Here is a 23,071-nt window from a genome sequence, read left to right on the forward strand (position 1 = left end):
GATCTTGTCTCTCCTTCACATACAGAAATGCAGCAGAACTGTCATGTAATGCAGTGCTATATTGTACTGATCTTGTCTCTCCTTCACATACAGAAATGCAGCAGAACTGTCATGTCATGCAGTGCTATATTGTATTAATCTTGTCACTCTGTCACATACAGAAATGCAGCAGAGCTGTCATGTCATACAGTGCTATATTGTACTGATCTTGTCTCTCTGTCACATACAGAAATACAGCAGAACTGACATGTCATGCAGTGCTATATTGTACTGACCTTGTCTCTCTGTCACATACAGAAATGCAGCAGAATTGTCATGTCATGCAGTGCTATATTGTACTGATCTTGTCTCTCTGTCACATACAGAAATGCAGCAGAACTGTTATGTCATGCAGTGCTATATTGCACTGATCTTGTCTCTCTGTCACATACAGAAATGCAGCAGAACTGTCATGTCATGCAGTGCTATATTGTACTGATCTTCTCTCTGTCACATATAGAAATGCAGCAGAACTGTCATGTCATGCAGTGCTATAGTGTACTGATCTTGTCTCTCCTTCACATACAGAAATGCAGCAGAACTGTCATGTCATGCAGTGCTATATTGTACTGATCTTGTCTCTCTGTCACATACAGAAATACAGCAGAACTGTCATGTCATGCAGTGCTATATTACACTGATCTTGTCTCACCTTCACATACAGAAATACAGCAGAACTGTCATGTCATGCAGTGCTATAGTGTACTGATCTTGTCTCTCCACATACAGAAATGCAGCAGAACTGTCATGTCATGCAGTGCTATATTGTACTGATCTTCTCTCACCTTCACATATAGAAATACAGCAGAACTGTCATGTCATGCAGTGCTATATTGTACTGATCTTCTCTCACCTTCATATAAATAAATGCAGCAGAACTGTCATGTAATGCAGTGCTATAGTGTACTGATCTTGTCTCTCCTTCACATACAGAAATGCAGCAGAACTTTCATGTCATGCAGTGCTATATTGTACTGATCTTGTCTCTTCTTCACATTCAGAAATGCAGCAGAACTGTCATGTCATGCAGTGCTATATTACACTGATCTTGTCTCTCCTTCACATACAGAAATGCAGCAGAACTTTCATGTCATGTAGTGCTATTTTGTACTGATCTTGTCTCTCCTTCCCATACAGAAATGCAGCAGAACTGTCATGTAATGCAGTGCTATATTGTACTGATCTTGTTTCTCCTTCACTTACAAAAATGCGAAGAAAGAAAGGGGGGGGGGAATAAGCGCTCTGGGAGGAGCAAACCTAAGGTGAACTAAATTGATAAATTATATAGGAAGATCAAGATATTAAATATATATAAAAAAATATATAAATATATATATTATACAGAATATCAAAAAAATACTGAGAAAAAAACGATATCAGTGGAAAAAAAGAACGATATCAAAATATGAATTTAATTTAAAATATATATATCAGCAGTGTGTAAACAACAAGCATTCGACATAAGACATAGAGTATCAAATCAATGTTTGGTGACTAATGTTAGTCTAAGATGCCGGCATCAAAATATAGTAAAATAGGCTAGTAGTAGCAAGTGAAGAAATTTAAATTGCGACTAATCTCCAACTTAAAAAAAAATACACACAGTGTTACAGCTATGTACTCTAAAATAGCTGTTAAAATATATTGAAAACAATGGTTTAAATGACTTGATATTTAACAGTTGAGGCGCTAGTATATTAGAAATATAACAAACCGATGGTTCAAACAATATTATAAGTGGAACCAAGAGTATAAATCCAGTATTCAGTCCGTGATAAGACAATAATAGGCAAGGACAAACCAGCAGCCTGTGTTTGTGTCCGTTAGATGTAATGGTGAATGAGATCTGTGGATTGTGACGTCACGTCACGTGACTTATAGTAGTGATCCAATGGTATCAAACGGATTAGATTTAGCGTTTTTAAAAAAAATAATATATACCGGTATATAAAAAAAAAAGAGAAGAAAGAAACTTAGTGTCAATTTGTTAGTATCTTTGTAGCGGTGTAGGATATACTTGCAAATAGCGGATCGCTCTCTTCCTATCTCTCCTGAGGGGAAAAGATTCAGCTGTTTAAAACAACATTGTAGACAAAGTGTGGGCAAATGTCTGTCCTTTCTTTCTGAACTCCAGATGAGATATGGTTCTTTGCAGGTGCTCTTTTTGCAGCTGTCCTTATAGTAGGAAGTAGTGTTGTAGTTAGAACAGGAAATAAACAGCAGGCACACAGGACTTATTCATATATCTAGCTCAAAATAGATTTGTGAGGTAGAAATGAACCTTTTGTTAGTGCCGCCGTTAGCAGGGTGAAATGATAATCAATTGCTATGGTTAGCGTATAGATACCGCACACAGGAATTACTTATATATCTTGCTCTAATTAGATTGTAGAGCTCGAAATGAACCTGTCAAGTGCAGAGTAGGAGAATAAGTGAGTGTATCTCACCAAATGTAAGCAAATCTACGCGTTTCGGCAGAGTGACCTGCCTTTATCAAGATGCTTACAAGATGTAACAAGGGGCCTTATATAGGGAGATTGTGTGATTCACATCAATTAGAATATAGGCGTGTTTATAATTAACCCTCTATGGGAGGTATAATGGTATGCAAGATGTTTAACACATAGATAGACATATAAATAAATTTATCAGTTAGTGTGTGACAATATATTTTTTATAAAAAATATAAAGAAACAGATCCATACCTAAATATATAAACCTCAAAAGAGTACAAGTCAGAAATGGATATATGATAAATTCTAGATTTATACTATATACAGGGAGTGCAGAATTATTAGGCAAGTTGTATTTTTGAGGATTCATTTTATTATTGAACAACAACCATGTTCTCAATGAACCCAAAAAACTCATTAATATCAAAGCTGAATATTTTTGGAAGTAGTTTTTAGTTTGTTTTTAGTTTTAGCTATTTTAGGGGGATATCTGTGTGTGCAGGTGACTATTACTGTGCATAATTATTAGGCAACTTAACAAAAAACAAATATATACCCATTTCAATTATTTATTTTTACCAGTGAAACCAATATAACATCTCAACATTCACAAATATACATTTCTGACATTCAAAAACAAAACAAAAACAAATCAGTGACCAATATAGCCACCTTTCTTTGCAAGGACACTCAAAAGCCTGCCATCCATGGATTCTGTCAGTGTTTTGATCTGTTCACCATCAACATTGCGTGCAGCAGCAACCACAGCCTCCCAGACACTGTTCAGAGAGGTGTACTGTTTTCCCTCCTTGTAAATCTCACTTTTGATGATGGACCACAGGTTCTCAATGGGGTTCAGATCAGGTGAACAAGGAGGCCATGTCATTAGATTTTCTTCTTTTATACCCTTTCTTGCCAGCCACACTGTGGAGTACTTGGACGTGTGTGATGGAGCATTGTCCTGCATGAAAATCATGTTTTTCTTGAAGGATGCAGACTTCTTCCTGCACCACTGCTTGAAGAAGGTGTCTTCCAGAAACTGGCAGTAGGACTGGGAGTTGAGCTTGACTCCATCCTCAACCCGAAAAGGCCCCACAAGCTCATCTTTTATGATACCAGCCCAAACCAGTACTCCACCTCCACCTTGCTGGCGTCTGAGTCGGACTGGAGCTCTCTGCCCTTTACCAATCCAGCCACGGGCCCATCCATCTGGCCCATCAAGACTCACTCTCATTTCATCAGTCCATAAAACCTTAGAAAAATCAGTCTTGAGATATTTCTTGGCCCAGTCTTGACGTTTCAGCTTGTGTGTCTTGTTCAGTGGTGGTCGTCTTTCAGCCTTTCTTACCTTGGCCATGTCTCTGAGTATTGCACACCTTGTGCTTTTGGGCACTCCAGTGATGTTGCAGCTCTGAAATATGGCCAAACTGGTGGCAAGTGGCATCTTGGCAGCTGTTTGCTTGACTTTTCTCAGTTCATGGGCAGTTATTTTGCGCCTTGGTTTTTCCACACGCTTCTTGCGACCCTGTTGACTATTTTGAAAGAAACGCTTGATTGTTCGATGATCACGCTTCAGAAGCTTTGCCATTTTAAGAGTGCTGCATCCCTCTGCAAGATATCTCACTATTTTTGACTTTTCTGAGCCTGTCAAGTCCTTCTTTTGACCCATTTTGCCAAAGGAAAGGAAGTTGCCTAATAATTATGCACACCTGATATAGGGTGTTGATGTCATTAGACCACACCCCTTCTCATTACAGAGATGCACATCACCTAATATGCTTAATTGGTCGTAGGCTTTCGAGCCTATACAGCTTGGAGTAAGACAACATGCATAAAGAGGATGATGTGGTCAAAATACTCATTTGCCTAATAATTCTGCACTCCCTGTATAGTTTACCTGTTTACATAGAGCCGATATATTAATTCAAAATATTTTACAGAAAATGAATTAAACAGGAGTAATTATAAAAATATATAATATATTTAATATCTTGGAATAGAAAAAAAATTTTTTAAAGAAAAATATATGATAGATAGAAAAATGTGATAAGATTACTAAAAATCTAGTAAATCTTTGTTGGGTGTTTAAAGAAACTATAAATATATTTGATCTTATTTGGTAGATGATAGATTCAATATTTACACTTTAGGTTCTGTGTATTTATATGATTGAATTAAGGTCAAATGAGCTATTTAGCCCAAGTGGATGTATTGTTTTAAATTTAAAGATTAACTCTGCTTCTTTTTTAAGAAGCATCTTTTCCATGTTACCACCTCTGTTATTCATTTTAACTTTTTTTATACCCCAAAATTGGAAACAATTTAAATCTCCAAGGTGGACTTCAGCGAAGTGTTTGTAAAGTATTGTTTTAGTATTTGCATGCTCTATGTTTAAAATGTGTTCTCGCATCCGGTCTCTTAATAGTCTGCTAGTTTGGCCAATGTAAAATAAATTACAAGAACATTTTATACAGTAAATTACATTAGAGTCACTGCATTTTATAATGTCCCTAATAGTGAATGTGAATTGTTTATTAGTAGATGATATCTTTTTGTTTTTATTGCTGTATTTGCAGGATTTGCATTTAAGGCATGGAAAGAAGCCAGATATTTTTTCATTTCTTAAATCCATATCTATGGAATTACTATCAGTTCCTTTAAATTCACTAGGTGCCAGATAGCTCTTTAGGTTTTTTGCCTTTTTAAATATAAGGTCAGGATGTTTTTTAACTTTTGTGCCTAATATAGGATCTTTTTCAATATAGTGCCAATGTCTGTTTAAAATTGCTCTAATCTCATTGTGTTGAGCATTATATTCTGTGATAAATGGAATAAAAATCTGACTAGTAGAGGCTATATTTATCTCATATGGGTTTTTTATTTTTATTCTTGTTAGTTTTTTTTCTTAGTAAACTAGATCTGTCAATCTCTCTAACAGCATAGTATTTTTGATTTTTTTCTGGTTGTATCCTTTCTCAGCAAATCTGTTTAGTAGAATATTTGATTGTAGGTCATATGATTCTAAATCTGAGCAGTTTTTTCTGACCCTAAGTAGCTGACTTTTGGGAATGTTTTCTTTCCACTTATTGAGGTGGCAACTTTTTTGATGAATGAAATTATTAGAGTCAATAGTTTTAAAATATGTTTTAGTTTTGATTGCATTATCAACAATTTCCACCTCAATGTCCAGAAAATTGAGTAATTTCATACTATGTTCATATGAAAAAGTGAGACCTAAATTATTTGTATTGATATCTTCCAAGAACAGTTCTAGAATCTCATGATCTCCTCTCCAGACCAGGAAGATATCATTAATATATCTTTTGTAGAGCACAAGGTTCGCTCCCCATTGGCCATTAGACAAAAAAGATTCTTCAAAAAAACCCATAAACAAATTGGCATAACTGGGAGCGAACCTTGTGCCCATAGCAGTCCCCCTGGTCTGGAGGAAGAATTCATTGTTGAACATGAAGCTATTGTTTTTTAGGATGAATTCTATACTATCTAAGATGAATTTATTTTGTTCATATAACAGATTTTGGTCTTTATCTAAATAGTGAGCAATAGCTTTTAGTCCTAGATGATGATCGATATTAGTATATAAGGAATTGACGTCACATGTAACCATGGTGTAATTATTTTTCCATTCCATATCATTCAATATATTCAGAAAACAAAAATTCTAATTGATATGAATCACACAATCTCCCTATATAAGGCCCATTGTTACATCTTGTAAGCATCTTGATAAAGGCAGGTCACTCTGCCGAAACGCGTAGATTTGCTTACATTTGGTGAGATACACTCACTTATTCTCCTACTCTGCACTTGACAGGTTCATTTTGAGCTCTACAATCTAATTAGAGCAAGATATATGAGTAATTCCTGTGTGCGGTATCTATACGCTAACCATAGCAATTGATTCTCATTTCACCCTGCTAACGGCGGCACTAACAGGTTCATTTCTACCTCACAAATCTATTTTGAGCTAGATATATGAATAATTCCTGTGTGCCTGCTGTTTGTTTCCTGTTCTAACTACAACACTACTTCCTACTATAAGGACAGCTGCAAAAAGAGCACCTGAAAGAACCATATCTCATCTGGAGTTCAGAAAGAAAGGACGGACATTTGCCCACACTTTGTCTACAATGTTGTTTTAAACAGCTGAATCGTTTCCCCTCAGGAGAGATCGGAAGAGAGCGATCCGTTATTTGCAAGTATATCCTACACTGCTACAAAGATACTAACAAATTGACACTAAGTTTCTTTCTTCTCTTTTTTTTTATATACCGGTATATATTATTTTTTTTAAAAACGCTAAATCTAATCCGTTTGATACCATTGGATCACTATTATAAGTCACGTGACGGGACGTCACAATCCACGGATCTCATTCACCATTACATCTAACGGACACAAACACAGGCTGCTGGTTTGTCCTTGCCTATTATTGTCTTATCACCTACTGAATACTGGATTTATACTCTTGGTTCCACTTATAATATTGTTTGAACCATCGGTTTGTTATATTTCTAATATACTAGCGCCTCAACTGTTAAATATCAAGTCATTTAAACCATTGTTTTTAATATATTTTAACTGCTATTTTAGAGTACATAGCTGTAACACTGTGTGTATTTTATTTTAAGTTGGAGATTAGTCGCAATTTAAATTTCTTCACTTGCTACTACTAGCCTATTTTACTATATTTTGATGCCGGCATCTTAGACTAACATTAGTCACCAAACATTGATTTGATACTCTATGTCTTATGTCGAATGCTTGTTGTTTACACACTGCTGATATATATATTTTAAATTAAATTCATATTTTGATATCGTTCTTTTTTTCAACTGATATCGTTTTTTTCTCAGTAATTTTTTTATATTCTGTATAATATATATATTTATATATTTTTTATATATATTTAATATCTTGATCTTCCTATATAATTTATCAATTTAGTTCACCTTAGGTTTGCTCCTCCCAGAGCGCTTATCCCCCCCCCCCCCCTTTCTTTCTTTACACTAGTCTGTATTTGGGGATTATACCAGACTACTTAGGGATTTAAGCTTATAACCTATATAGATAGCACTCACACCACCCCCCCCCCCTCACTTACAAAAATGCAGCAGAACTTTCATGTCATGCAGTGCTATATTGTACTGATTTTGCCTCTCCTTTACATACAGAAATTCAGCAGAACTGTCATGTCATGCAGTGCTATATTGTACTGATCTTGTCTCACCTTTACATACAGAAATTCAGCAGAACTGTTATGTCATGCAGTGCTATATTGTACTGATCTTGTCTCTCCTTAACATATAGAAATGCAGCAGAACTGTCATGTCATGCAGTGCTATATTGTACTGATCTTGTCTCTCCTTAACATACAGAAATACAGCAGAACTGGCATGTCATGCAGTGCTATATTGTACTGATCTTGTCTCTCCTTCACTTACAAAAATGCAGCAGAACTTTCATGTCATGTAGTACTATATTGTACTGATCTTGTCTCTCCTTCACGTAAAGAAATGCAGCAGAACTGTCATGTCATGCAGTGCTATATTGTACTAATCTTGTCTCTCCTTCACATATAGAAATGCAGCAGAACTCTCATGTCATGCAGTGCTATATTGTACTGATTTTGTCTCTCCGTCGCATACAAAAATACAGCAGAACTGTCATGTCATGCAGTGCTATTTTGTACTGATCTTGTATCTCATTGACATACAGTAATGCAGCAGAACTGTCATGTCATGCAGTGTTACATTATATTGATCTTGTCTCACCTTCACATACAGAAATACAGCAGAACTGTAATGACATGCAGTGCTATATTGTACTGAACTTGACTCTCCTTCACATACAGAAATACAGCAGAACTGTCATGTCATGCAGTGCTATAATGTACTGATCTTTTCTCAGCTTCACATATAGAAATACAGCAGAACTGTCATGTCATGCAGTGTTACATTATATTGATCTTGTCTCACCTTCACATACAGAAATACAGCAGAACTGTAATGACATGCAGTGCTATATTGTACTGAACTTGACTCTCCTTCACATACAGAAATACAGCAGAACTGTCATGTCATGCAGTGCTATATTCTACTGTTCTGGCCTCTCCTTCACATACAGAAATACAGCAGAACTGTCATGTCATGCAGTGCTATATTACACTGATCTTCTCTCACCTTCACATATTGAAATGCAGCAGAACTGTCATGTAATGCAGTGCTATATTGTACTGATCTTGTCTCTCCTTCACATACAGAAATACAACAGAACTGTCATGTAATGCATTGCTATATTGTACTGATCTTGTCTCTCCTTCACATACAGAAATGTAGCATGTCATGCAGTGCTATATTGTACTGATCTTGTCTCTCCTTCACATACAGAAATGCAGCATGTCAGGCAGTGCTATATTGTACTAATCTTGTCTCTCCTTCACATACAGAAATGCAGCAAAACAGTCATGTCATGCAGTGCTATATTGTACTGATCTTGTCTCTCCTTCACATACCGAAATGCAGCAGAACTCTCATGTCATGCAGTGCTATATTGTACTGATCTTGTCTCTCTGTCACATACAGAAATGCAGCAGAACTGCCATGTCATGCAGTGCTATATTGTACTGATCTTGTCTCTCCTTCACATACCGAAATGCAGCAGAACTCTCATGTCATGCAGTATTATATTGTACTGATCTTGTCTCTCTCTGTCACATACAGAAATACAGCAGAACTGTCATGTCATGCAGTGCTATATTGTACTGATCTTGTCTCACCTTCACATACAGAAATGCAGCAGAACTGTCATGTCATGCAGTGCTATATTACACTGATCTTGTCTCTCCTTCACATACAGAAATGCAGCAGAACTGTCATCTCATGCAGTGCTATATTGTAATCATCTTGTCTCACCTTCACATATAGAAATACAGCAGAACTGTCATGTCATGCAGTGTTACATTATATTGATCTTGTCTCACCTTCACATACAGAAATACAGCAGAACTGTAATGTCATGCAGTGCTATATTGTACTGAATTTGTCTCTCCTTTACATACAGTAATATAGCAGAACTGTCATGTCATGCAGTGCTATATTCTACTGTTCTTGCCTCTCCATCACATACAGAAATACAGCAGAACTGTCATGTCATGCAGTGCTATATTCTGCTGTTCTTGCCTTTCCTTCATATACAGAAATGCAGCAGAACTGTCATGTCCTGTAGTGCTATATTGTACTGATTTTGTCTCTCCCTCACATACATAAATGCAGCAGAACTGTCATGTCATGCAGTGCTATATTGTACTGATCTTGTCTCACATTCGCATACAGAAATGCAGTGCTATATTATACTGATCTTGTCTCTCCTTCGCATACAGAAATACATCAGAACTGTCATGTCATGCAGTGCTATATTGTACTGATATTCTTAGCCTTAACACCGTCTGCTCTTATTTTGGCCACGGTATGTGTATAGAGCCTGACCTAGCAGCGTCCTAGTTAGGATATAAGCTAAATATGTAGTATAGTCCATAAGTATGTAAATATGTCTATACGTCCCATAATTGCTTTTCAAAATGTAGCCCTTAGGTCCGCCTCTGTAATGAGGTGATTCGAGTAAATGTAAGTGGGAGGAAACAACCTTGTAGTTAAAAGTCAAAGGTGTAAGAGGTACAGGTATGGTCTATGATTAAGGCGTATTTCTACTGCCGAAACGCGTAAGACTGACCCTGCTTACACCTGTCTACACCTTCTTGCTGTGTGTGATTGTTTTCCATATTCTATGGAATTGCTGTTTGAAGAATTGAAAAATTGAAAATAAAGAAACTGCTGTTTTACTATCTGGACCTACCTCTCTTTTTGGATAGTATTGTATTTGCAAACTGGGAGGATTTTGCTATCCGGTCTCAGGTCATAGAGCTGAGAATCTAGGAAGCGTTGACAACGAACACAGGAAGTGCTAGTCTACACAGCTTTGCCCATAGCAGCGTCTGCAAGTGTAGAGGTGGATGCGAGCAGAGGAAGGGACTGGTTCACGGCTATAGGTAAGACCTCTGGTCTGAGTGACCGTAGTTCGCTTACAGAGAGAAGGTGACAAGAGAGGCAGCTGATCGGAGGAGCGGGGTGAGTGAACCGTTTTGTGTATCCCTTTTTGCTCGTTGATTACATCCACTGAAGCTGCAACTATATTCTGTTTAATGCATCTTACATTGCTAATTGAAGAAGGGCTATATTTGTTTAGTAGACTTTCTAGCTTGACTTCCGGATTTGTAAAAGTTGCAGGAATAATCGGAGTTTCACACTTCATTTTTGGTATTTTACTGGTATTTTCTCTCTGGCACATAAAGAAATGCAGCAGAACTCTCATGTCATGCAGTGCTATATTCTACTGATCTTGTATCTCCTTGACATACAGAAATGCAGCAGAACTGTCATGTCATGCAGTGCTATATTTTAATGATCTTGTCTCTCATTCACATACAGAAATGCAGCAGAATTGTCATGTCATGCAGTGCTATATTACACTGATCTTGTCTCTCATTCACATACAGAAATGCAGCAGAACTGTCATGTCATTCAGTGCTATATTTTAATGATCTTGTCTCTCATTCACATACAGAAATGCAGCAGAACTGTCATGTCATGTAGTGCTATATTGTACTGATCTTGTCTCACCTTCACATACAGAAATGCAGCAGAACTGTTATGTCATGCAGTGCTATATTGTACTAATTTTGTCTCTCCTTCACATACAGAAATGCAGCAGAACTGTCATGTCATGCAGTGCTATATTGTACTGATCTTGTCTCTCCTTCACATACAGAAATGCAACAAAACTGTCATGTCATGCAGTGCTATATTGTACTAATCTTATCTCACCTTCACATACAGAAATGCAGCAGAACTGTCATGTCATGCAGCGCTATATTGTACTGACCTTGTCTCTCCTTCACATACAGAAATGCAGCAGAACTGTCATGTCATGCAGTGCTATATTGTACTGATCTTGTTTCTTTGTCACATACAGAAATGCAGCAGAACTGTCATGTCATGCAGTGCTATATTGTAATGATCTTGTCTCTCTCACATACAGAAATGCAGCAGAACTGTCATGTCATGCAGTGCTATATTGTACTGATCTTGTTTCTTTGTCACATACAGAAATGCAGCAGAACTGTCATGTCATGCAGTGCTATATTGTACTGATCTTGTTTCTTTGTCACATACAGAAATGCAGCAGAACTGTCATGTCATGCAGTGCTATATTGTAATGATCTTGTCTCTCTCACATACAGAAATGCAGCAGAACTGTCATGTCATGCAGTGCTATATTGTACTAATCTTATCTCACCTTCACATACAGAAATGCAGCAGAACTGTCATGTCATGCAGCGCTATATTGTACTGACCTTGTCTCTCCTTCACATACAGAAATGCAGCAGAACTGTCATGTCATGCAGTGCTATATTGTACTGATCTTGTTTCTTTGTCACATACAGAAATGCAGCAGAACTGTCATGTCATGCAGTGCTATATTGTACTGATCTTGTCTCTCTGTCACATACAGAAATGCAGCAGAACTGTGATGTCATGCAGTGCTATATTACACTGATCTTGTCTCTCTGTCACATACAGAAATGCAGCAGAACTGTCATGTCATGCAGTGCTATATTGTACTGATCTTGTCTCTCTGTCACATACAGAAATGCAGCAGAACTGTCATGTCATGCAGTGCTATATTGTACTGATCTTGTCTCTCTGTCACATACAGAAATGCAGCAGAACTGTCATGTCATGCAGTGCTATATTGTACTGATCTTGTCTCTCTGTCACATACAGAAATGCAGCAGAACTGTCATGTCATGCAGTGCTATATTGTACTGATCTTGTCTCTCTGTCACATACAGAAATGCAGCAGAACTGTCATGTCATGCAGTGCTATATTGTACTGTTCTTGCCTCTCCTTTACATACAGAAATGCAGGGAACGTCCCTTGGAGAAGTAAAGCAAAATCTTCCTTTTGAATTTTTCACTGGAGGATCATTTTATAACATCTCAGCTGAGCAGAAAGGTTGCTAGAATCAGGCCCTAAATAATGAATAGATGCCTTTAAAAACCCCCATAAAAATACCTATTGTGTTTATTCTTTCCAAGGCAATGATGATTATGATACTGATGAGCATTACAACAATAACAAGGATGAACCTATGTGTGAGTAAAACACAAGATCAGGTTTCTTTGTCTGCTAAATATGACTATATTTCAATTAGGTTGATGTGATTGGGATGTTTTTTTTGAAAATTTTTCATTTTTTTATCAAAACAATCACCATCTTACAGAGTCAAACACAGTTGAGCTTGATAGTTCCTATTATATTTGATCTTTATTCTCCACAACAGCTTTGCAAATGTCTGAAACTGACTGTATATCCCAGAAAACCAAATTGATGCTTGAAAAAATAAATCTGCTCTGCAGGTTGCTCAGACTCCCTCACTAACTGACCGGGCAACTCAGGAAATGTTCTTATTAGATATTTACAAGCACATGTCAATTTATATATAAAGTTTATTTATTATTACTACAGAATCAATGTATAAGTATAACATACAATATTTACTTACTTAGGTGGACAATTGTTGCTGGGAGATGATATATTCTGGATGTAGAAACGTGTCACTGGTGATGTCACATGATCAGTGATGTCATTGGTACTACTACTACAGCAAATCTGAGTTTGTACATGTTTAGATTTGTTTTGAACTCTTGTTTATTTACTAAAATAATTTATTTATACAATTGTAAGTCTTATTTTCAAATGTTAAAGGGATATTAAACCCAAATTTGTGTTTTCATGATTCAGATAGAGCATGGAATTTTAAGCAACTTTCTAATTTTCTCTTATTATGATTTTTTCTTCATTCTCTTGTTTATTTTTTGTTTTGTTTTTGAAAAAAAATTTATTGAGAAAAAAAGAAATTTTAACAATCACAACCATTTCATAAGTGGTCCATCAGATCTTATTACATTTATCACCTAAACAAAAGATCCAAACAAAGTGTCACACTGAGTCTACAAAAAACTATTACACTATGTATTATAGTGTGGCAACTTCCTATACCCCCCAAACTCTAACTATTACACATAATACAGAGAGAGGGACATTAATACCAAGCTTCCATTGTCCTTCTATATATCTGCATACAAAACTAAACATTTTTTCACTACCACACATGTCTCCGTATTATCCAGAGATCTTTGTAATCCGAGGGTATTCTCTGACTCCCCCAGACCACCTTTGTATTGTTCCCTTCAACACAAACTCTCTTCTACATTCGATCTAACTCAACGCCTATTAATTTTAGAACAACTTACACTAACTTTATCTACATCAACCCACCTATTACAGGTGGGCAAGGGGAGGGGGGAGGGGGTGGGAGAAGGAAAAGAGAAAAAAAAAATCGCCCGGTTGGAAGACCTTTTCAGCGCCGCCTGGATGATGACTTCATGGGATGGAAGACTTCTTCAGCGCCCCTTGGATGATGACTTCTGCCGCTCCGGATCTCCTCTTCAGTTCCATCGGTGGTCGGCTGGCTGAAGACGACTCAAGGTAGGATGATCTTCAGGGGGGTAGTGTTAGGTTTATTTAAGGGGGGTTTGGGCTAGATTAGGGGTATGTGGGTGGTGGGTTTTAATGTTGGGGGGGTTGTATTTTTATTTTACAGGCAAAAGAGCAGAATTCTTTGGGGCATGCCCCGCAAAAGGCCCTTTTAAGGGCTGATAAGGTAAAAGAGCTGGTAACTTTTTAATTTAGAATAGGGTAGGACATTTTTTTATTTTGGGGGGGCTTTGTTATTTTATTAGGGGGCTTAGATTAGGTGTAAGTAGCTTAAAATTGTTGTAATATTTTTTAAATGTTTGTAACTTATTTTTTTTATTTTTTGTAACTTAGCTTTTTTATTTTTTGTACTTTAGTTAGTTTATTTAATTGTATTTAATTGTAGTTATTTGTAGCTAATTTATTTAATTAATTTAATGATAATGTAGTGTTAGGTTTAATTGTAACTTAGGTTAGGATTTATTTTACAGGTAATTTTGTATTTCTTTTAGCTAGGTAGTTATTAAATAGTTAATAACTATTTAATAACTATTCTAACTAGCTAAAATAAATACAAAGTTACCTGTAAAATAAATATAAATCCTAAAATAGCTACAATGTAATTATTAATTATATTGTAGCTATCTTAGGGTTTATTTTACAGGTAAGTTTTTAGTTTTAAATAGGAATAATTTATTAAAGTATAGTGTAGTGTTAGGTGTAATTGTAACTTAGGTTAGTTTTTATTTTACAGGTAAATTTCTCTTTATTTTAGCTAGGTAGCTATTAAATAGTTAATAACTATTTAATAGCTATTGTACCTAGTTAAAATAAATTGAAAGATGCCTGTAAAATAAAAATAAATCCTAAGATAGCTACAATATAATTATTATTTATATTGTAGCTATATTAGGGTTTATTTTAAAGGTAAGTATTTAGTTTTAAATAGGATTAATATAGTTAATAAGAGAAATATTATTTAGATTTATTTAATTAATATTTAAGTAAGGGGGGTGTTAGGGTTAGTGTTAGACTTAGGTTTAGTGGTTAATAATTTTATTACAGTGGCGGCGGTGTAGGGGGCAGGATAGGGGTTAATAAATTTATTATAGGTGGCGACGGTGTAGGGGGGGCAGATTAGGGGTTAATAAGTTTAATATAGGTTGCGGCGGGGTCCGGGAGTGGCGGTTTAGGGGTAAAACTATTTATTTAGTTGCGGCGAGGTCCGGGATCCGCAGGATAGGGGTTAATAACTTTATTATAGGTGGCGACGGTATAGGGGGGGGCAGGATAGGGGTTAATAGGTATAATGTAGGTGGCGGCGGTGTCCGGGAGCGGCGGTTTAGGGGTTAATAGATATTATGTAGGTGGCGGTGGGCTCCAGGAGTGGCGGTTTAGGGGTTAATAAGTTTATTAGGGTGACGGTGGGCTCCGGGAGTGGCGGTTTAGGGGTTAACATATTCATTATACTTGCGGCGAGGTCTAGGAGCGGCGGTTTAGGGGTTAATCAGTTTATTATAGTGGCGGTGGGCTCCGGGAGCGGCGGTTTAGGGGGTAATAACTTTATTTAGTTGCGGCGGTGTAGGGGGGGACAGATTAGGGGTGTTTAGACTCGGGGTACATGTTAGGGTGTTAGGTGTAGACAGCTCCCATAGGAATCAATGGGATGTCGGGCAGCAGCGAACATGAACTTTCACTATGGTCAGACTCCCATTGATTTCTATGGGATCCGCCGCCTCCAGGGTGGCGGTTTGAAAACTAGGTACGCTGAGCCGGAAAAGTGCCGAGCGTACCTGCTAGTTTTTTGATAACTAGCAAAAGTAGTCAGATTGTGCCGAACTTGTGTGCGGAACATCTGGAGTGATGTAAGAATCGATCTGTGTCGGACTGAGTCCGGCGGATCGAAGCTTACGTCACTAAATTCTACTTTTGCCGGTGTCTAGGGCTTGATAACTAAGGCGAATCAGCCTCGCCACAAATACGCTGCGGAATTCCAGCGTATTTGAGGTTGACGGCTTGATAACTAGGGGCCTATGTCTTTATATTTTTTTGTGGGCTATATACATATTTTAACATGAATTTCTGCTCGCCCCTATGAGAGCAAAATATGTTCTGACTTTGAAAATGAAAGGCATGGTGGTTGGAAAGTAATTAATTTAATTATGAAGAATATCCAGTGATTCTGAATATGTGCTAAAGGTTTTTTCTGTTTGAAGTAAACACACCAATTTATGATGTAAGTGCAATGTTTCAATCTTAATAGTTAATGTGAATTAATTAAGTCCATATTACACTAAAAAAACACTGTGCTATTAGTCAGGATTTTTTTTTTACCAAAGCAGGACATGTGAATAAATTAAGTCCAAAGGACCAGTGGAGCGCTATTATTTAGAGCACAAGTGATTTCGGGCATTCTTTTGTGCGCAAGTTAAATTGTGCTCATATTACAAGTTGAAAGTAAATGCGAATGAGTGAGCACAAACACAGTTTACGCTAGAATAATTACACAAAAGCTATACAGGCTCAAAGAAATGAGATCTCAGGTGTTAGAAAATACAGGGCTGCAAAGGACTTTAACTTAGAGATACATACATACACATATCTAAAATTATATATATATATATATACTATGCAAAAAAGGCAGCACTCACTGGTCATTTGTAAGTAAAATTTAGCTTTTAATAATACAAAAAGTTAAAATCTTGGGAAAAACATGATGTTTCGATGCCTAACTGGCATCTTTTTTAAATGTCCCAAAAGGTAAATCCAAAGTGGTCACACCAGCTATGTGGTGTTCCCCATGAGAGCATGGGGAACACCTCATAGCTGGTGTGACCACTTTGGATTTACCTTTTGGGACATTTAAAAAAGATGCCAGTTAGGCATCGAAACATCATGTTTTTCCCAAGATTTTAACTTTTTGTATTATTAAAAGCTAAATTTTACTTACAAATGACCAGTGAGTGCTGCCTTTTTTGCATAGTACATACTGTTTTGACATTGCACCCTGGCAGTTGCTACTAAATATATGGTGTGCATTCCTACACAGGACTTTGCTTTATATATATATATGCAAAGTTTAGGATCCAGCACTCACATTATTGCAAACCTCCGGGGTGCACTTCAAAAAATTGCACATAGACATAGAAGTGAAGAAGGCACTCGCCGTTAAACAAACTGCTGAATAAATTGTAATTTGTTTAACGGTGAATGCCTTCTTCACTTCTATGTATATATATATATATATATATATATATTTATATATATATTTATATATATATATATATATATATATATATATACATACAGTATATATACAGTATATATATATATATATATATATATATATATATATATATATATATATATAAGAAGTAAGTGAGTTGAATCCAGCACCATAGGTTTTAGTAAGATTTCTTTCTCACCTGTGTGCACGTTACCAAGGAGTATCAGCCAAACTCCAGCATATACAGTCCATGTAGAAAACCAGGTAACAGCACCACAGTACACAATCTTCTTTTAAAGGTGAAAAATCTTTAGTTGAGGTTTAGCAACCAGTAAAAAGCGACGTTTCGGACCTACATAGTCCTTAATCATGCATAAGTTAAAAACAAACAGACAGACTACTACTTTCTGTTTTAATTTTAGTTCCCTATTACCCCCTCTTCTATGATGGAGGATATGGTCAATCACTTGAAAGCGAAGCTGGCTTACTGTATGACCCATATTTGTAAAGTTTGCAGATACTGGAAGTGACATATCTTTTGATTTAATGGATGCTTTATTCTAAAGACAGTGACAAGAGTAATGACATCTTTAGAATAGTAAGAAAATATTGGCAACTTTTGTCAAAATATAATCCTGAGATAGAATCATTTAAACTTCCCCCTATGCCATCATATAGAAGGGTAAAAAATCTTAGGGATCACATAGTAAAAGCTGATATAGGTACAACTAAAATGTCTGATGTAAATTATTTAACTACCCCTAATAAAGGCTGTTACCCCTGCTTACACTGTGCTCAATGCAATTCAGTTATAAAAGGGAAATATTTAGCACAAAATGACAAAAGAAAGCAATATACAATCAATGGGTTATATACATGCCAAACTAATTATGCAATCTACCTACTTAAATGCCCATGTGGCCTTTGTTACATTGGCGAGACCACCCAAGCCGCCAGGGATAGGTTTAGTCAACATAAAGCATCCATTAAATCAAAAGATATGTCACTTCCAGTATCTGCACACTTTACAAATATGGGTCATACAGTAAGCCAGCTTCGCTTTCAAGTGATTGACCATATCCCCCATCATAGAAAAGGGGGTAATAGGGAACTAAAATTAAAACAGAAAGAAGTATGGTGGATTAAACGTTTGAACACACTACATCCATATGGTCTGAATAGAGATTATGATTTGTATTTGTTTTTATAATGGTTTTAAATGATGGAATATATTCTGGTACCACTAGAGGTCACTGTGTTGTTGAAATTTATAAACCTGGATAGGTATGGGTTAAACCAATTAATATTGAGAATTGAAGCCTGATTGGTCCAGATACCCTTTTTAAAGTCTGTCTGTTTGTTTTTAACTTATGCATGATTAAGGACTATGTAGGTCCGAAACGTCGCTTTTTACTGGTTGCTAAACCTCAAATAAAGATTTTTCACCTTTAAAAGAAGATTGTGTACTGTGGTGCTGTTACCTGGTTTTCTACATGGACTATATATATATATATATATATATATATATATATATATATATATATATATATATATATATATACATATATATTTATGGATGTGTATGTCTTTATATTCATATTTAATAAAGGTTTTATGTATTTACTGTAAAAATCCCATACCAATGTTCTGCACATTGCAGAATATAATCTATGTATTTCTAAAAAGAATTTTCTATATATATATATATATATCTGTATATATCCATACCTATATATAATTATCTATCTATATCTATATATCTATATATCTATATACTGTATATACATATATATATATATATATATATATATATACTGTATATATTTATATATATATATATATGTGTGTGTGTGTAAAAAAACATCATATATATGTAGAAATATGTAGTTATGAACAGGGTTTCAATTTACAACGGTTTCGATTTACCACCATTCCTTCTGGAACCTAATGCCGGCGTAAACTGAGGGTTACCTGTATATGTAGAAATATGTAGTTATGAATAACTAGAACACATTCTTCTATGTAAAGAACATTGAAATGTGAAATATTAATATCTTCATGTTGGGTTAGTGCATTTGAGAGTATGCCCTTAGTTTAGCGCGAGAGTGGGGTGTTTTTTCCGCTTTTTTTCTCTCTATTGACTGCTATGGGGAATAGGTTATCATGAGTGCAATATTCTAAATTTGACTTTTTGTGCACATTGGGTTAGCGGAAGAGCGATAACTTTTTACTTTCAACTTGTAATACGAGCGCAACCGTACGCATTAAAAAATATTACTTCTAGTGCAGTTAATGTGCACATGAAAGCACTAAATAGCACTAGACTCATACTCTGGCCCTATAAAAAACAACTTTGCTAATTGTCCGGATATTAAAAGGCATTTCAAGTGGTCAAGACTTTTGTGAGTGTAAAAAATGAATTGGTTCTAATACTATTTATATCTCTGTGTTTTAATTCACAATATTCAAATTAATATTACAGCTGATTGAGTCATGTATGTTTGCTAATCTACACTCGGGTTTCCCTACTTTTAAAAAAGACCATTCAATATAGTAGGACTGAATAACCAGCAAATGAATAATAAAAAGACAATGCATTTCAATTTGACACACCCCTGGATCATATGACAGCCATCAGCCAATCACATACTCATATAAGTATACACTGTAAACTTTTGCACATGCTCAGTAGTCGCTGGTACCTCAGAAAGTTTGTATATAAAAAGACTGTGCACAATTTGATAATGACAGTATAAATGTAAACTTAAACAGGGTTAGAGGACACTGCTCCTTCAAAGCTTTAAATCTACAAGGTAGTTGATTGAGGGTTGGGTTGGTTTGGATGTAGTGTCATTCAGTAAACAACAGAGAGTGTTTTGGCTCACAGACAATATCATTTAAGAACTTTAGTTATATTATTATCCTATGGAAATATATTACTCTTCTGCTAAGTGTTTTTATTGCATACTGAAATTCATTATTCTTAAGTGTATAAATAATAGGATTTAGCAAAGGAATCATTGCAATATATAGAAGAGCAAAAAACTTGTCTCGACTTGGAGAATAGTTTGATGTTGGTCTCATATACAAGCAGATAAGTGTCCCATAAAACAAGACCACACAAGTTACGTGGGATGTACATGTAGAAAACGCTTTCTGTTGACCCTCTGAAGAATGAATGTTAAGAACTGTAGATATGATGAAGATGTATGAAACAGAAGTCAAAAGAAATGAATTAACGGTCGTCAGTGTCCCTAAAATATATGTCAACAGTTCCACATAAAATGTGTCACTGCAGGATAGCTTCAGCAGCGGGGTAACATCACAGAAGAAATGATTAATAAGACGAGATGCACAAAATGATAATTTAGAGATCAGGACAGTATGTCCTGTCGAGTTCACAAAAGCAATGATCCACGGTGCGCTTATAAGATACATACAGTGCCTATGGCTCATACGGAGAGCATAATGCAGAGGGTGACAGATAGCTACGTAACGGTCATATCCCATTGAAGTCAAAGTCATGAATTCAGTGGCAGTAAAGGTCGCAAAGAAATATAGTTGAGTCATGCACCCTACAAATGAGATGTGCTTGTTCTGAGAGTATAAGGTGTGCAATAGTTTAGGCAGTGTCGTTGAGCTATATGAAATGTCAATGAATGAAAGATTCATCAAGAAGATATACATGGGTGTTTGCAAGTGAGGGGTTAATGATATTACAGCAAAAACTGACAAGTTCCCCAGTAGTATAATGAGATAGATTATAAGGAACAATATAAAAAGCGTTGTCTGTAGCTGGGAAAACTCTGAAAATCCTTGAATGAGGAATCCTGATTCATTGAGTTGACTTTCCAGTTTCATTCTTCTTTCCTAATTATAAAAAGGGACAACAGATTGTTAACAATTTTTCTATAAGTATTTATATTATATATACACTCACACACACATACAGAGTATATATATTTAAGACACATACGGCTAGATTTGGAGTTTTGTCGGTAACGACCCGAAAATCTAACGCCGGCTTTTTTCTGGCCGCACCATAAAAATAACTCTGGTATTGAGAGTCCACAGAATCGCTGCGTTAGGCTCCAAAAAAGGAGCGTAGAGCATTTTTAACGCAGCTTCAACTCTTGATACCAGAGTTGCTTACGCAAGCGGCCAGCCTCAAAAACGTGCTCGTGCACGATTCCCCCATAGGAAACAATGGGGCTGTTTGAGCTGAAAAAAAACCTAACACCTGCAAAAAAGCCGCGTTCAGCTCTTAACGCAGCCCCATTGTTTGCTATGGGGAAACACTTCCTACGTCTGCACCTAACACCCTAACATGTACCCCGAGTCTAAACACCCCTAACCTTACACTTATTAACCCCTAATCTGCCGCCCCCGCTATCGCTGACACCTGCATTTTATTTTTAACCCCTAATCTGCCGCTCCGTAAACCGCCGCTACTTACATTATCCCTATGTACCCCTAATCTGCTGCCCTAACATCGCCGACCCCTATATTATATTTATTAACCCCTAATCTGCCCCCCACAACGTCGCCGCCAGCTACCTACAATAATTAACCCCTAATCTGCCGACCGCAAAGAGCCGCCACCTACGTTATCCTTATGTACCCCTAATCTGCTGTCCCTAACACCGCCGACCCCTATATGATATTTATTAACCCCTAATCTGCTCCCCACAACGTCGCCTCCACCTGCCTACACTTATTAACCCCTAATCTGCCGAGCGGACCGCACCGCTATTATAATAAAGTTATTAACCCCTAATCCGCCTCACTAACCCTATAATAAATAGTATTAACCCCTAATCTGCCCTCCCTAACATCGCCGACACCTAACTTCAATTATTAACCCCTAATCTGCCGACCGGAGCTCACCGCTATTCTAATAAATGTATTAACCCCTAAAGCTAAGTCTAACCCTAACACTAACACCCCCCTAAATTAAATATAATTTTAATCTAACGAAATTAATTAACTCTTATTAAATAAATTATTCCTATTTAAAGCTAAATACTTACCTGTAAAATAAATCCTAATATAGCTACAATATAAATTATAATTACATTATAGCTATTTTAGGATTAATATTTATTTTACAGGCAACTTTGTAATTATTTTAACCAGGTACAATAGCTATTAAATAGTTAAGAACTATTTAATATTTACCTAGTTAAAATAATTACAAAATTACCTGTAAAATAAATCCTAACCTAAGTTACAATTAAACCTAACACTATACTATCATTAAATTAATTAAATAAAATACCTACAATTACCTACAATTAAACCTAACACTACACTATCAATACATTAATTAAATACAATATCTACAAATAACTACAATGAAATAAACTAACTAAAGTACAAAAAATAAAAAAGAACTAAGTTACAAAAAATAAAAAAATATTTACAAACATAAGAAAAATATTACAACAATTTTAAACTAATTACACCTACTCTAAGCCCCCTAATAAAATAACAAAGACCCCCAAAATAAAAAATGCCCAACCCTATTCTAAATTACTAAAGTTCAAAGCTCTTTTACCTTACCAGCCCTGAACAGGGCCCTTTGCGGGGCATGCCCCAAGAAGTTCAGCTCCTTTGCCTGTAAAAAAAACATACAATACCCCCCCCCAACATTACAACCCACCACCCACATACCTCTAATCTAACCCAAACCCCCCTTAAATAAACCTAACACTAAGCCCCTGAAGATCTTCCT

General features: G+C 36.1%; 1 protein-coding gene across 1 annotated transcript; it reads right to left on the reverse strand.

Moving 5' to 3' along the window:
- Positions 1 to 20,247: 20,247 nt before the first annotated feature.
- Positions 20,248 to 21,198, reverse strand: LOC128640565 (olfactory receptor 8H1-like). Its single transcript, XM_053693036.1, has one exon. It carries the CDS (start codon positions 21,196 to 21,198, stop codon positions 20,248 to 20,250), a length of 951 nt encoding a protein of 316 aa, XP_053549011.1.
- Positions 21,199 to 23,071: the final 1,873 nt, after the last annotated feature.

The sequence above is a fragment of the Bombina bombina genome, chromosome 9, assembly GCF_027579735.1.
Source record: "Bombina bombina isolate aBomBom1 chromosome 9, aBomBom1.pri, whole genome shotgun sequence".
NCBI classification, from domain to species: Eukaryota; Metazoa; Chordata; class Amphibia; order Anura; family Bombinatoridae; genus Bombina; species Bombina bombina.